This window comes from Heliconius melpomene, chromosome 6 (genome assembly GCF_056956725.1).
Source record: "Heliconius melpomene rosina isolate 202511_hmr_F chromosome 6, ASM5695672v1, whole genome shotgun sequence".
Taxonomy (NCBI): Eukaryota; Metazoa; Arthropoda; class Insecta; order Lepidoptera; family Nymphalidae; genus Heliconius; species Heliconius melpomene.
Window position 1 is genome coordinate 4029201 of NC_140394.1, and position 17185 is coordinate 4046385.

Genomic DNA, 17185 nt, shown 5'->3' on the forward strand with positions numbered 1-17185 from the left:
TATATCCATATTAAACGAATCGAGGTCATGGAAAAATTCCCAATATTATTATAATTATTAGGTATAAGACAATCGTTACGCAGTGGATCGTTTTACTGGAAACGGTACTTTTGGGTTCAACCCTCACTCGGGGGAATAAATTATTTTGTTTTTTTCGTTTTGTCTATACAAATCGCAGCATTTCTATAATTCAAGAAGCCATGTCTCGAATCCAGGCATAAAGTAGAGAAAACGAAAATAATAACTATTTCCTCGAGTGGAAATCGAGACCGAAACCTGTCGCATTTATGGCCCTTCGCCACGACTGGCCTCAAATATGTACTTCAATGATCTAAAGGAGTTTCCGATAATATAATAAAACAATATATATGTAAGTAAATATTTAATTGTTCTAAAAACTCCAGTGTCACTGTAGTTGAGTGCGTATGGAGAGCGCGCGCACGGGCGCGGTGTGCGGGCGCAGCGACGTCGTTCTGCTGCTGGTGCCTCGACGAGTCATACCAGTGACGCCTATTAACTCTGTATAAAGAAATATTTTATTAGATTTATGTTCATCCTACATACATAAAGGTAAGTTGGTGGGCAGAAAAAGTCTTTTTTTTGTTTGAGGTAATCGGGTGAAATTGGGCACCTAGATCTTAAGACATCCTGTTTAGACCGACCGACCAAGTGTATGGCAGTAAAGATAACCATAGTGAAATAACCACATGGGGTTCTATAAAAACTTTTGAATAACACACAGTAATATACATGTGGGTACATCTCTCGTAAAAAAAAATAAGTTTACACTAAAAATATTTATTTTTGTGAAGAAAGATTTATTAAGTAAGTTGCATAGACTGTATTAAAATAAATTTTATATCGCTGTTTATATTTTGAAAGTGTCTTAAGTCATTTATGTACTGAAATAAGTAAATAACCAGTCATTCCTCGGCCTACTCGCTAAGATGCAAATTTATATTATAAAAATATAGAGATGCATAGCTATTTATTACACAAATAACACAAAAGAAATCATTGATCTTAAACACACGACTGAGCATTGAAAAAATATTATACATGTGTCAAGTGCTGAAGAAAGAACTTTGGAAAAACTCTTAAGATACTCTCATAAACAAAGACCCAATTACTTTTTCCATTGATGTTCCTTGTCAAAATCTCAAACAAGATTTTTTGGGATTTTTATCCTGGTTAATCCTTGGAATAGCTACTCTGGTAAAATCATAATAAGGAAGCCGAAAGAAAATGATCCTTAGCAATAAAGATTACAAATCCGCTGCCAATGTTTTTTTCTGTTTATGGAGGCATCACATAAAATAAACATTAATAACTAATTTTATGTGTTATTCTTTTATTTATATGGATATCGTTGTAATAATTGTTATTATGCTTATCTTGGGGAAATCTACTCTTTAATATATTATTGTAAAATCGAAAAAGAAAGGAATTTGGAAAAATCATATTTAAATATGTTATTAAAAAGAAAGTAATTACTAAAAATTGATATCATTTTTTTTATAGAACTTTACTAAAAAATGTGTGATTCGTATTTTTTTTATAATCTTCTATATCAACGCCATTTCTACAGAAACGGGAATAATTATGAAATTACCTGACATGGGGATACCATCGCAAGCACTCGATCTGGGCCCCAGGCGGGACGGATGGTCGAGCTTAACAGGCAAAAAACTTCCCAAGATCTGTAAAAATCAACAAATCTATAAAACAGGATTTATATATACTATTTAAGTAATTTAAAATAAATAAATATGATGAAAGAAGATTAAAATTTTACAGTCGTTTCTTAATAAAAACAATAAATAAACATGATTTATTGGCGATAAAATTTTAGTAAAGTTTGAACTATTGTTTTTTCAATTTATTTTCGTTTAAATTTGCTTAAGGTATTATATAGTTTACCTGTTGAAATCCTCGTCGGTACCTTGCGTTCATATAACAGTATATGATAGGATTATAACAACAGTGTGACATCGCGAGCCAGTGCGCTATAAACCACACGTAGGACATGCCCGGCCACGTCGCCCACGCCTCGTCGGTTTCGTGGATTGTCCATAAGATCTACGTAGGAAATGGATTTTGAGCTAAAATCATTTTGAGTAGCGAAACCCAACGTCGTGTTTTGTCTTAGCAAAGCAGACAAATAATTTAAATTCAAATAGGTATATATTATTTTTAGCTTCACCTGTATTCCGCACATCGTAAGATAAGTAGAGGGAAGCTGGTAATCTAGTGTTAAGATACTCCGTTCCCTTTAAGACACTTTCGTTCTCCACTTTCCGCTAAATTGAATTGAAAATATTATTTTTTTTACCTTCCCGAGTGAGATTTAGGTCAACAACAGTCACATACTTGTATCCCTGCATCTGCTGAGCGGAAATTGAACTCACAAATTCCGTATATACAACACCACCATATTAAGAAAAAAAAATAAAGATTTCATAACATTTAGACTCTCTCAATTCAATTTTATCCAATTTACAATTTAAACAAACTTATTACCCAATAATTTACCTACTAGTAGTACAGATCAGAGTTATGTAAAACAAATATCTTGCAGGGTTTCTACCCTATCCCTTCTGGGATAGAACTATGTACATATTATGTTACACGCATGATTTCTCATTTAATTTAAATTTACTTACTAAAATTCGTTCTATGTAGAATTATACTTACAATAAATATATTTAGGGGAAGCCAACATACAGTGAATACTATGACAACAGTCACCATCATTTTGACCATCTGAAAAGATAAAAAAATATATGGAAATATAATTTAAAAACAAGCAGCTTCAATTTATATTCTACACATAACAGGATATGTAAAGTGTTAATACACTCCTTTCCAATTTCCGCCAAATGTTGGAGGCATTGCGTGTTGGGTGGTGGAACTCAACGCCGTGCTTTGCCTCGACATCAGCGCGAAGAAATGAAAATATAAATTTAAATAAATATTACATTTCCTCAAGTGGTGATCGACCCCACAACCAGTCGATTTTTACAGCAGCCTGTTTGTCAGTCTTTTGTTTGGATAATGTATAGAATTAATAATTAATTAACCATCATGCTACGATTGTCTCTGTTTTCTATTGTATTTAGGTTTTTACCTTTATTTATTCAATTATTGTGGAAATTAGAACATTACCTGTAAATTGATTTTTTTTGTCATTCCCTGAACATGATGATATATAATAGGTGTTGCTTATAGAATCTATTATTGCTTAAATTGAATACTGTAAAAGTTAAATTGAATTCTTTGTTTAAGGGTTTATTTACATCTAAGTATTATAATTTGTTTTCTGGATGGTACGTTAATGGAAGAAACAGGAAGTTTGAAAATACTTTCACACATTTTAAACGATTTTTCTCATGTGATGAAGCATTTTTATATAACAAAATATGTAAATGGCCTTGACACCATCTTGGTGCAGAGCCTCAAGCGTGCGGCTGTAAAGGCAACAGTTGTAGGTTTGAATCCCACTCGAGGGAATGAATTTATAGAGTACAGTACCTTTCGTTTGGAATGCTGTATTCGCATATCTCTCGCTGTCTGCGCCTCTCCTGGAGGACGGCCGCCCCATACGACATGGGCTATGCGCGCGTACGTACACACCAACGCAGTAAGTGGTAGTCCAAATTGAAGTACCATGAGTGCACATGAATATTGCTCGCTTTGGCCTTCCCTCCCCCAATGTTCAAGACAAACATCTCTGAAATTAATATAAAATGCATGATAGACTTGATGGACTGCAGCTTCGCGACGGGAAAAAAATATTCTAAGTTATTTCTTCCAATTATTAAATCACAAATCAATTAATGGGTAAAACATTGTTTAAATAGCATATCATTTGAAAAAGCCATAAGCTTAGAATTTATTTTTTTATATTTAATTTATCTACTTACGCTTTACAATATTCATGCCAATCGGTTGGTCTTTCTATTTTTGATACAATAAAAATTGGGGCAGCTGTAGACAACGCTCCTCCCCACACCGCTGCAACCACAATTTTAGCAGCAGTTGTTCCTAGCCTAGGCCTCAAAGGCCTCATAATTGCCATATATCTGTCAATAGATATAGCTAACAATGTGTACGCACTAACTAACACTGACACTGCTTGAGAATAATTCACTATTTTACACATGACTACGCCAAACGGCCAGTACCTCAGCACTAACATGGATACAAAAGAAAATGGCACACAAAACATGGTCATCAATATATCTCCGATAGCCAAGTTCATTATAAAATAATTAGTAACTGTCTTCATGCGTGGTGAACTTTGCACCACGAAACATACGAGTCCGTTGCCGATTAAAGCGATTATAAACACAGTACAGTACATTAGGAACACACAGAACTGGAAAATTGGTGTTGCCAGAAAGCTGCCAGACGCTGTCGGAGAGCAAATTCCGTCGTCTATCCATTCTTTGCTTGTGTCGTTAAAATTTGTAAAGTTATTTTTGTCAATATTACTTCCATTAAAATAAGCATATACAGAGCTTTTATTAGAATAACAACTTTCGTAAAAATTCACCATTATGTCTCAAATCTTTCATACCACTCATCACTGTAATTAGGAATGCCAAAAAATGTCATCATTACCTGAAACAATTACAATTAGAATATTCGGTAAGAAGACGGTCAAAGGACTATAGCAATAAAATATATAAACACCGGTCAAGTGCGAATCGGACTCGCCCACCGAAGGCTCCGATTTCATGATTGTAGGTCAAGAACGAGTTTCAAAAGTATTTTTCGTAACGAGTATTCTTCGTCTATTTAATCGCTCATAATTAATATAAGATAAGCAAAATATCCCAGAAAAACATAATCCATGGCCAATTATTAAAATATAAGAACCTAAAAATCCCCAATAATTTATTGTTATTAATCCCCCAATTACTAATCTTATACGAGCTACAGAAGAATAAGCACTTTTTTGTGTGAATTTACTACAATTTAGGTTTGTAATCGTTATTTCTTGTAATATAAATTTTTGATGATTGTGAGTTCAATTCTCACTCAGAGTAATGAAATATTTAATATTTTCATGTCCTCGATCCTTTTATGGTTAAGAGGTAAAACGCGGCGTGGTGTTCCGTTCCTCAAAACCTATAACTCCTTAAGTATTCCGCGGAAACTTAACACCATATTCTCTCTTTGCGGGGTACAGTGTGAAACTAAATAAGATAATTTAAATATTTGAAACTAGATTTCTTTACTATAATATTTGTTATATTACGTTAAACATTTAAAGCCACACAAAAATAATCCGAAAGTGATTATAGCTCAATTGTTTCAGTTGATTAATCAATAACAACCAATTTTAAGACGACCGAGACGGGTATTGAGAAAATTTTCGTTAATTAGATTTCTTGGAAATTAATTTGTATTTAAAATTGATTTAAAGATCCTTGAAGGAAAAATATGACAAAATATTTACAATATGGCCTTAGTTATATTATATACTGTAATGTGTATAATCTATATAGATATATAAAAGGAGATGTTCTCCTTTTATATACCTATATAGAATCTTACCTCAGTCAGTCGACTGAGGTAAGATGCTGAAAAATATTTCATTAAACACGTGTTTCATGGTTTATTAGAATTCACCTTGCGTGCATCCGCTAGTTGTGAAAAGAAAATATTTTTTAATGATACTTATTAAGAAGAAGATAGAAGAGAAGAAGAAAAACAAAAAAAATATAGAATTTTTATTATTAGATACTAACTAACTGACCTAACATCTTCCCTAGACGTTTCTTAGTTATTAATCGATCTTTAATTGGCCTATCATACCCTGAGACCGATTTACTGTAATAGTTATGTACTAATAGTGTTTGAAGATCCCTCCAGGCTGAGTATATTTAGCTTACTCAATCTGTCGAAAAGCCAAACGGTAATGGAATTATACCCTAAATTACATAACTTTGATTGTTATACATATTAGATAAAATGTTTAAATATATTTCAAATATAATTCTTACTATGGATATATATGGAAAGCTATAACAATATAAATACTTATTCAAGAAACATATAAAAATTTAAACGAAGCGGGAATTGAACCCGCGCCTCTTTGGAAACCAAAGTCCAAGCTACGTCGAAATTCTTATACGCTTGTTACAATTTATTTATGTTGTTAGCATCCCTGTAGGTAGATTTTTACAAATTTCCTCTACCAAAAGATAACTACTTTGAAATATCGTTTGACAAGAGAGATTATTGTTTTTTGTATTATTTTTAACATTTTTAAAGTCTTACATAGGAAAGAAAAACACTTATTAAGGAAACGTATGACGTACAGACGGACGGACAGAACAAAGTGATCCTATAAAAATGACGTTCTTTTGAGGTACATGCCTGAAAACAGTACTAAATTTTGGATATGATACTCACGACGAGGATGACTGAGAAGCGTACACTAAATATCCTTGTACTCGATTACCAAATTAGAAAATAGGGTATTATAAAAATAGGTCATGATTTACTATTTCTATTAGAATAAACAAGACCAGCTCTCTCATCAACCCAATAAACACTGAATACTCAGAGCCGTGATTTGTTTATAAAGATACTATATTTAATAAGATGGTTGACTGAAATTGTATTTACATAATTTATGTAACGTCTGTATATATGTACGTCTGTCATATACTACGTGTACATATGTATATATATCAAAAAATATCAAAAACATAATAGGTACGAGCATAATCAAAAAAAGTGAAAATATTAAACTAAGCTGCCAGTAACGAGAAATAAGCTGCAAGTTCAATAAACTCGGTTCCATCTAAAAAGTATCTCGTGTTCTCTACACTCCGAATAGAATACAACGAAGTAAATCATTTATTTTATTTATTAATTTTATTAATATTAATCATTTATTTAATCAATTAGACTTTATTTATGCGTAGGGGAGTCTAGATAATGATAGAAGCGATAGCTGTTGGAATTTTAGATGTCCGAATAAACACTTCTGCCAAAAGGAGCCGTCCATGAATCATGTGGGGGTCAAAAGAAGAGGTGGGGGGCATTGGTTCAGTAAAAATTACTTGTATTTATTTAGCAAGATGCTTGGTAAGCCGTGATCCGAGGACAATGTTGGTGTAGGTACACGTAGTGTTTATTTTATAGTACAATTGTGTTTCACATTATAACAGTATTATTTTTTTATTAGTTATATACCAGTCAAATACAACCCCTTAGAAGTCGAACATTGCAAATTCCCGTCTTAGCGAGCACCTACGTCCTATAAGTAACTCCTATGCAAAATTTGAGATTCCTAGCACATGTAGTTTCTGAGATTTCGTGATAAGTGAGTGACCTTTCGATTTTATATATATAGATAATACTTTTTGTACCATATTTTATTAAAGATAATATTCTAAATATTAAGTTTCTTTGTATATACAAAAAAAAATACACGTGATTTTGAGTCAGCCCTCATTACAGGTAATCTTAAACCTCATCACATGTCACCAAGAGGGAGAGAGGGGATTAAAAAATGATAAAAAACATCACGTTATTAATGGACGGCCCCTTATCCGTTTCTGTAAACATGAAAAAAAAGTGCTCTGAAATGCACAGTTGTTTTTAGTTTTCAGTAGCCACTCGATCATAATTTATAATTGTCTGTCTGTCCGTATGTAGTTTTGAAATAAAATGGCTGTTATATACGGACCATATATCACAGCCATTTTATTTCAAAACTATTAGTTGAGCTTCACGCTATATCCCGCACACAGCACGGTAGGCTGAGGGTATGAATGCAGTGACCATTTTCTAAAACGGAGAGTTGTGTACGAGCTTTCATTTTGCGTAAGTGTGTATAATTTGTATAAAATCCTTATACCTTAAATATATTCTTATCAAAGATACAGGCTAGTATTTCGCTTTAGTTTTTTTTCGTATATCTTTTTTTCATAGTATTCATAACACAAAGATATCTTTTTTCCTACAAAATATCACTTAAGTATATATATTATGCATGACAGTTTTTCGTATAAAAATAACATTTCCTTTATAAACTTGATCCTTATTCCAAACAACAAAAGACCGGAAGTTGATTTGAAAGTCTAATTGTAAACATACACTTAGAACGCTTTGAATCATCAACCGTATACTCCTTTGTAATGCTAATTTAATGAAAAGATCTTGTAAATATATTTAAAATAATCAACAATGAGTTTCCTAAACTCCTTAGAAAATATCTTAACACTAGTTTCCCAGGTTCCCTTTGCCTACCCTAATATGTGCGGGAAGAAAAAAAAACACCAATAAGTATAGCTGTGGATTATTTTATGATTAAATAGTGATATTGAATAAAAAATATAAAACAAGACATTTCGACAAACCTCTTAAATATAACCTACATATTTTAATGACTTTACATATATGAGTAGACGTTATGATATTTACAAACTTTTTAAGTACTTGATCTCATAACGAGAATAATTCTAAAGGGCACAGAAGATAATTTTATGAAGTTTTGTCATTTTAATTAATTTTGTTCAAATTATTTTCTTTAGCTAAAACTTAATTAAAATATTTAATTTAATCTTTGATAGAAGTTTTATCAAAGATTAAAGCATGTTCTGATATTGTCGAATTAAAATTTTATTTATATCATGATTATTTCTTCTAACTAAACTCTCACGTTAGCTAGCTACCTCGTTATCTCACATAGGTCGTCGTGGCGCAAGGGCAGAAGCGTGTGACTGTAAATGCAACGGTTGTGGATTCGATTTCAAATCTGGGAGATTCCAATCTTGAGATCCGCTGTTCGATAATTCGATGAGAAATGGAGAACGATAATTCGATGAGAAACGCAGAACGTAAACAAATATCAATTAGACCAATTACTGAAAATAAAATTAATCTTTTTAATAATAAAGTGAGTGAAAAAATTGCAAACTTAGAAATAACCGGATTAAATCCGAATCAGCTATATTGTAAAGTTTTTAATTTACTCACTACAGAGTTTGATAATATTTTTAAAGTTAAACAGATATATAAAAACTCGAAGTTAACTTTTAGCGACTGGGCAACTGTTGGTATATACCGAAGCAGAAATAAACTATATGAATTATATAATATGAGGCAATGGAAACAAGATCCGGCGTTCTTGTTAAAAGTTAGAAATTATTCAAAAATATTTAAAAAGGTATGTGTCCAGGCTAAGTCTATGCATATAAGAGCAAAAATTTTGAACTCTAATAATAAAATTAAAGCTACATGGGATGCTATCACTACTGTAACTGGGAGATTTAGAGCTGTCAGTGAACCTATTAAATTAAAAGTTAATAATATAATTTTAAATTCAGATTTAGAAGTGGCAAATACTTTTCAAAATTTTTTTTCTGATATATCTACTGAAGTAACACGTTCACTGCCATCATCTCCTTCGGAAGCAGAATTAATACTAAAAACCCATGTAAATAGTTGTAGACAAAATTTTGTGTTTAAGAATGTGTCACCAGATGAAATTGTCAAAACTTTTAAAAGCCTTAATTTAAAGAAAACCGGTGACTTATGGGGCATGTCTGTTAAAGTTTTTAATTCAATTATACCTAATATTGCTCCTTACCTTGCTTTAATTTTTAACAATTGTGTAGAATCCGGTACTTTTCCTGATTTAATGAAATATAGCAAAATAGTGCCGCTTTACAAAAGTGGAGATAGATCTGAGCCTGGAAATTACAGACCGATTTCTGTTTTGCCATCCTTAAGTAAAATATTTGAAAAAATAATGTTCAACCAGCTCACAATTTTCTTAAATATTAACAATTGTTTCCATAGTGAGCAATATGGTTTCACCAAAGGCAAGTCCACTACGGATGCGGGTGCCGCACTCCTAAAGCACATTTATGACGCATGGGAGAGGTCACAAAATGCAATTGGAGTGTTTTGTGACTTATCCAAAGCCTTTGATTGCGTAGACCATGTAACTCTGTTGTTAAAACTAAAACATTATGGTATACAGGATACTGCCCTTGACCTTATTGCCTCATATCTAAACCAAAGAATCCAGACGGTTAGTATAAATAATGTAAAATCATCTGGATCTCCTCTAAAGATGGGCGTTCCACAAGGATCTATACTTGGTCCTCTTTTATTTCTTATTTATATTAACGATCTGCCTTTTTATGTGAAGAACCTATGTGATATTGTACTTTTCGCGGATGATACCTCTTTAATATTTAAGGTCGACAGAAATATAACAAACTATGACGAAGTGAATAGTGCATTATCGCATATTCTTCGTTGGTTTGATGTTAATAATCTAATGTTAAATGCTAAAAAAACGAAATGCATCGAGTTTGCCTTACCAAATGTTAAAAAACATAATTTTAATGTAATAATTAAAGGAGAACCTCTTAATGTGTCGGAATCAGCTATTTTCTTAGGTGTTACTATAGATTCCAAACTCCAGTGGAACGCTCATCTGGAAGCACTTGCAGATAAACTCAGCTCTGCCGCGTTCGCAATTAAGAAAGTAAGACAAATGACGGACGTTGAAACTGCCCGACTAGTCTACTTTAGCTATTTCCATAGTATTTTGTCTTATGGAATGCTGTTATGGGGCAGTGCTTCAGATATCAATTCAATATTTATCCTCCAAAAAAGAGCCGTAAGATATATTTATAATCTAAGAGCTCGAGATTCTCTGCGAGATGTTTTCAAAGATGCAGGTATTATTACAGTTGCTTCCCAATTTCTATACTATAATGTTCTCTTTGTCCGACAAAATATACATTGTCATAGTAAAAATAGCGACAGTCATACGATAGAAACGAGAAATAAAGATAAGCTTGTTACACCAAGTTTTCGCCTCCAAAAAGTTAATAAATCGTTTATGGGTCTAAGTATACGTGTATATAATAAAATTCCGCAGTGTATTCTTAATTTGCCACTTCCAAAATTTAAAATATCTGTAAAAAAAATTCTAACAAGTAAAGCTTATTACACTGTTCAAGAATATTTAGAGGATAAGCATGTATGGAATTAATGTCTATTGAATGTCAGGCAAGACAGCTGCCAACTAATGTAATAGTAAAATATACCATTGACTTTAAAAAGAGCAACTGTTGAGTTTCTTGCCGGCTCTTCTCAGCAGAACTGCCTTCCGAACCGGTGGTAGCTTTTTGTTGACATGTACATTCGACGATTCAAAAGTGCTTATAAAGTTTATTTGAATAAAGAATATTTTGAATTTGAATTTGAATTTGAATTTGAATTTGATAGTGTCTTAACACTAGGCTCACAAGTTTCCTCTGGATACAGCGTGAAACTATACAAAAGGTAGAAAATAATACGTTTATAACGTTTATACGGGCCCCGTTGTAGAGTTAATTCAATATCCACTGCGTCTTGAAGAAAAACTCATCGCCGAGACAATAAATGCCGTCACTCAACACTCCATGTTACCAGAAGGGGGGGAAATGGAAAATAATTATTTCAAATGATTATACGTCAGTGCGTCGTGCCAGTGCGTTACTAGTAGGTACTTATATCGATATAGCTTTATAAGCTTCTTATCATTTGATCGGAGATTTAATATCCTCAGTGACTGATGGATTCTTTGTCTAGAGAGAGATATTGATCCCACCGTGCCAAACCACAATTCTTTTGGATTAGACGAAGAAAAAGGAAACTAAGGCACGTTTAGGTGATTAGTTAAATTGAAAAAAAAAATTCAAAATTCTAACTATCTTACAAGAACGTATTTTTTATTTATAATTTATTATGTCCAGAATTTTACTTAATCTATGCTAGCTTAGTGTAAATTGAGAATGTGAATATAAGACTTATAGAGTTACCTTTAATTTCGGAGAAAATACAGTGCTTTTGTTCTTTGATATAAAAGAATGAAAGCACAATTCTTTGTATTCTTTACCAGAAGCAATTACTTATCTTTACTTACTTAATTACCAGCCACTGTGCCACGGGCGGACCGCTCAAAGAGCTTTTTGAGCTGCAGGTCAAGCCCCAGTGGATTAAGGGCCTCTCTAAAGGCAATAAATAGTATTAAAAATAAATAAAAGAGAAAGTCCTATTTTAAACTTACACGAAATTAGAATAAAACGGGCAACTCCCATTTCCCATCCAGTTTGTTATGGATGTATTTAACCGATGTATTTATAGAAGACAGCGGGAACCCGCTGGATTCAAAGGGCGCAGGACCGGACGGAGTGGCGAGCATTGCCCCCAATGCTCGCCACTGCAGGTGCACATGCAGGTCTATGTCCAGCAGTGGACCTTAAAAGGCTGATGGATGGATGGATGGTATTTAACCGAATTCAAAAAACAGACAAACAAACACATCTATGTTTATTAAACACATCTTTGTTTATATGTGTATGTTTTTTGCCTGTACATATGCGATTACTCAGCTAATTGTGAATTAAATTAAATTTTTAACGGTTTATTACAATTTACCCCCTAAACTGGAAATAATTTCATAAATATATTTTATAAATATTCGTATGATTCAAGCGGGTGAAGCCACGACGCTCTACTAGTTAATAATAAACTTGATCTTTAAAAGTTTCTTTTCATATACACCACTACAAAAATGCAGTGTAAGACTTGCGACATATTGTCATCGTGGTACCAAATATTAATTTCAAAGGAGATAAACTATTCAATTACTTAATTTCAATGGAATCCAGTTCAGTAATTAATTTACGCAACGATTTTGCGTATTAAGCCGTCGGAAGGCAAGAAGGGCAAGTGTAAGTAACAAGGAATAAGAACCCTTTTAAGGAAAAACATATTGTTTACAATTTATTGTCTTTTCATTAAATTTTAATTAAATTTTCTAAGAAAGAATTTCTTTAAGATATATTCCTAAATGTAAGATTCAAGTATATGTAAGATTCAAGTTGCATGTAGTATTCATTTGTTATTAATTTTAATACGTAGTTTTTTTAGAGTTTCGTTCCTCAAAAGTTAAAGATACCGTTATAAGATAACTTTCTTGTCTGTTTGTTAAAGCTACTTATGAGATCGTGTGGAAGTATCAAGCTGAACTTAATATCATATATTTAAATCTATTGTACCTTGAAGTACAGAAAAATTAAGCTTCTATGTCAACGCAAACAAAATATAAGAACATTTTTGCATCGATTTTGCTACATTTTGTATGGAACTTGCCGTGTAATCAAAGGGTAGGCACTTTCCGTACATCTACAGTTCTGAAATTTGGCATGAAGCAGCATTATAAATAAAGAAAAATATCCAAAACGTCCAAATTTATTGATATTTAACCGGTTTTTATTTGCTAAAAGTAATATCTAAATATATAACGAAAATGTATCATGAAACGATCACTATTCACTGCAGTAATTCTACCAAAAGTACATATTGTGTTAAATATATATTTAACACAATATGTACTTTTTTTTAAATATATGTTATAAGCTACAAATATAGGAACATTTATCTTAACAAATAATATTTATAGCGCATATCTACAAGGACGTGTACGGGGAATACCCTGTAGGATACAAATTTTCAATACAAGGAAAATATCTTTATATTTTATCTTCTAAGTATTGATATTATATTTTATCTTCAAAATATGTCAGATGCTCAAATGAAATATCGCAATGGCGCTATTTGGTTTTTAATTAAAAAATATTTTGGGGCAAATTCCTAAATATATAAAACTTTACGGCTAAAACTTTCATCAATCACATCTGTGATTGTATAGAAAGTGGAAAACTAAGCTGTCAGCGGCATCTCAATTGGGTCACCATATTCGTAAGTAGCATGAAATCAGGACAGATAATGAGAACTTAGTGTGAAAACCCTCCGTCCTCTATACCTGAATTCAACTGTGTTGGCATTATTGGACTTTCAATGTAGACACTGAATGAAATGTGATAATAATAAAATATATCACAGTTTATTTACTGTTCGAAACTTAATTTCACATCGTAAGTATACGCTTTCTGTCAGTTCTGAGTTTTTCCTCAGTTAGTTAATGGCTATGGAAGAATTCAATTGAATTGCACGTTTCGAGGTTTCGAGATTTCAAGTAAGGTTCTGCGGTTGAGGTTTCGCAACATGAGTGTTTCAATTAATTTTATCTCTTACTAGTGGGTCCGTGCGAGGCTACGCCCGCTTGAAATAAAAATATTAATAAAGAAATTGAAAACTAAAGATTCAGTCAATTCAGTAAAACAGCGGTATAAAATAACTGTTACGGCAATTAACAAATTTGTTGAACTAAGTATATTAAATTGACATAACTTTTTTATTTATGAACCGATTGTAATAAAATAATCCCTATATATTTTCGGGAGCTTGCTAAGTGTAGTTCATTGCACTCCATTCCTATATTTCAAAATACTTCAGTTCCACGGAATTCTGGAGTTGAGTTGTGGAACTCAACACCGCGTTTTACCTGGTAATCAGAGCGAAAAAATGAAAATATTTTATAATCTATTTCCTCTAGTGGAAATCGACAACCTGTCGCGTATATAAAATATATTATACTCTTAGTTAGAATAGTTGTAGAAGTAACATTACAAACTACCAAAGTAACAATTTTCATTTATGCTCATTTTCAACAATATATGCAAAGAGAGGAGAGAGGAGGAGCCTTACCTTTTGAGATACGGAACCCTAAAAATATATATTAAATTATTAATTTGTTAATAAAAAAAAAGTTACAAGACATAGACAGAGCTTCAAATAATAAGAGGCCAGTCGTGGCAAACGCAATATTCGCAATTGGTTCATATTCTGAATTGAAGTTAAGTTAGTTATTTGTTTTTTTTTTTATTGACTTTTACCATTTATTTGTAATTTAATAAAAATTACATAATTGATTGTGACACAGATTTTACTTAAACAGAAATTTTAAGCCGTCATTTTTTCCCTTCTTTCAGAATTGGAATTTCTTTAAAACTTTCAAGAAATATTTTGTGTTAGAGAAATTTGATGAAATTTTTAACTTATTCATTCATACAAAAATTTCTGTATTTCTCTTTTTAGCTCTCTGAGAGGATGAAATTCATAAAATTCGTTTTTAGCTGACATTCAATGATGTACCTTGTCATCTTCTTCCCGTTAAATTTGTAGGTAAAAACTTTTACTAACATTACGCTAATAGGGAATACGATTTTTACATAATGCATGCAAGTATGACATAGACAGATTACATTCGTGGCATAATCTGACAGCATTTGAATGTAAAAGTGATGATTGTGGGGTCTATTTCCTCTCGGGGCAATTAATTATTTCCATTTCCCTACTATGACAAAGACAATATGAAATTTCGTGTTAAAAGCTGGCTTTTAGTTTGCTACTTAATAGTGTTGTCTTCTGTATTGGATGATGTGGAGAAAGCTGCAGTTCGTATAAATTACTTTATTTAATTACATTTTTAAATAACAAAATATACAAATACTGATGAGATTGGAGCAGTGCCTGGGCCTTGGGATCACAGGAATAGTCTTAAGGGTCCCTTTCCGTAATAATAACAATTATCATCATTAAATATAACAAGTGAACATTAGTTCTTCATTTCCGTTCTTCTTCGATACCTCAATTAGACAAAAAAATATTTTAATAAATAATTACGAGAAAAACCAATAAAAAAACTATAGAAAAATATTAATAAATAATATTAATTTAGGACGATGAAATAAACGAGATATATAATAAAAAACAACATGAAAGCTATTCAGATAATATTTTGAAGGCCTTTTAGCGCAACCCTTCACCTAATATAACATTTGAATATTGTTGAGCCTCTTTAATGTCGTCTTTAACATAATGTACGAGTATGTGTCTCTGTGAAATGAAAGAAGATAAGCTTGTACGATGTTAAGTAAAATATTAAAAATTGAAATTATTCAACGTATGTAGGTATATTGAAAAAAAGTAAAAAAAAACTAATTGTTAATATCATTTAATGTATTTATTATATTAGCATTACTATTTTTCTAAATACTGACAATCGAGATTTATTTATTGTTGTTTCAGGAACAATCCTTAGACGATAAAAATCTTTAGCATTCGACTGTATTAAAAATAGTTGTGTTTAATCAGAAATAAATATATATGAAAATTGTTTAGACGACGCGCACCTTTCATATGTTTATTGGTAAATATAATAAACATTGGCGTGGCTTTAGATAGTGTTTATCATATGTCTATCGCATACAGATTCATTCCGTAATCTCAATGATTCATTGCCTGTAAACCTTACACTATTAAATCTTCTAATGTCTCATAAAGTAATATACGTAGCTAAAGTGTGCTATAGAGATTTGGCAATTATTATGAAAAATACTTAAACAAAAATATTTTTCAGCTTCACGCTGTATCCCGCATACAGCAGGGTAGGTAGAACCTAGTGTTAAGACACTCCGTTATTTAAAAATATTCTTTATATTATATTATTATTTACGTAGTGTGTGTTATATAATATTTTAAACAAATTCAAAGTGTTAGCGTTACTATCTTACATAATACATATGTTGTCCAGATTTTAAATAATATACACAAGAAAATATAAATGGTAGATTGGATTGATTGGTGAGTTTTTTTGTGGAAAATCAATAGAAAATTGGAATTTAAGCAAACTGTTCACGGCGTCGCCGAAATTAGCATTTCAAACTCGTTGAGATAAGGAAAAAATCTCACAGAAATTGTGATTCGAATCTTGTACTTTTATAGTATTAGCCCCTAAGAACAATTCTGCGCGCAATTTCATCGACAGTATCCGTTAAATTAAAAACTGTAAGGATTGATATTTTTTTGTGTAATATTTTATGCTTGTATCAAGACACTAAGTTTACTACTTTCCGTTCGAATTCGAGACACTGCTTATTAACGGAACTCAACGCTGTGAGTCGCCTTGCCAAAGCACATAAGTGATAATTCTTATATATATTCTTATTATTTCCTTAATAGAGAACCAAACTCAAACAACGCAAACGTTTGCAGTCAGGTAGTGTTTCACTGCGCCAGGACGGCTTTTGTCTTTTAATTTAAATACTAATGGGAAAATGATGGGAAAAAATAGAAATGTATTGAATTGCAATAATGAAAAATTAGATATATAATTACATAATAGTGTTTGCCGATTTAATTCAATGTGACCTCGTCTGTCTTTTGCTACGAGTAGACTTAGATCCGCTGC

General features: G+C 31.9%; 1 protein-coding gene across 1 annotated transcript; it reads right to left on the reverse strand.

The window, feature by feature from the left end:
• Positions 1–367: 367 nt before the first annotated feature.
• LOC146538133 (RYamide receptor-like) lies at positions 368–5376 on the reverse strand. Its single transcript, XM_085186724.1, has 6 exons — positions 3924–5376; positions 3532–3730; positions 2695–2763; positions 1921–2079; positions 1613–1700; positions 368–519 (listed from the first exon to the last, which is right to left on the reverse strand). Exons 1-6 carry the CDS (start codon positions 4556–4558, stop codon positions 407–409), a joined length of 1263 nt encoding a protein of 420 aa, XP_085042850.1. The 5' UTR covers positions 4559–5376; the 3' UTR covers positions 368–406.
• Positions 5377–17185: the final 11809 nt, after the last annotated feature.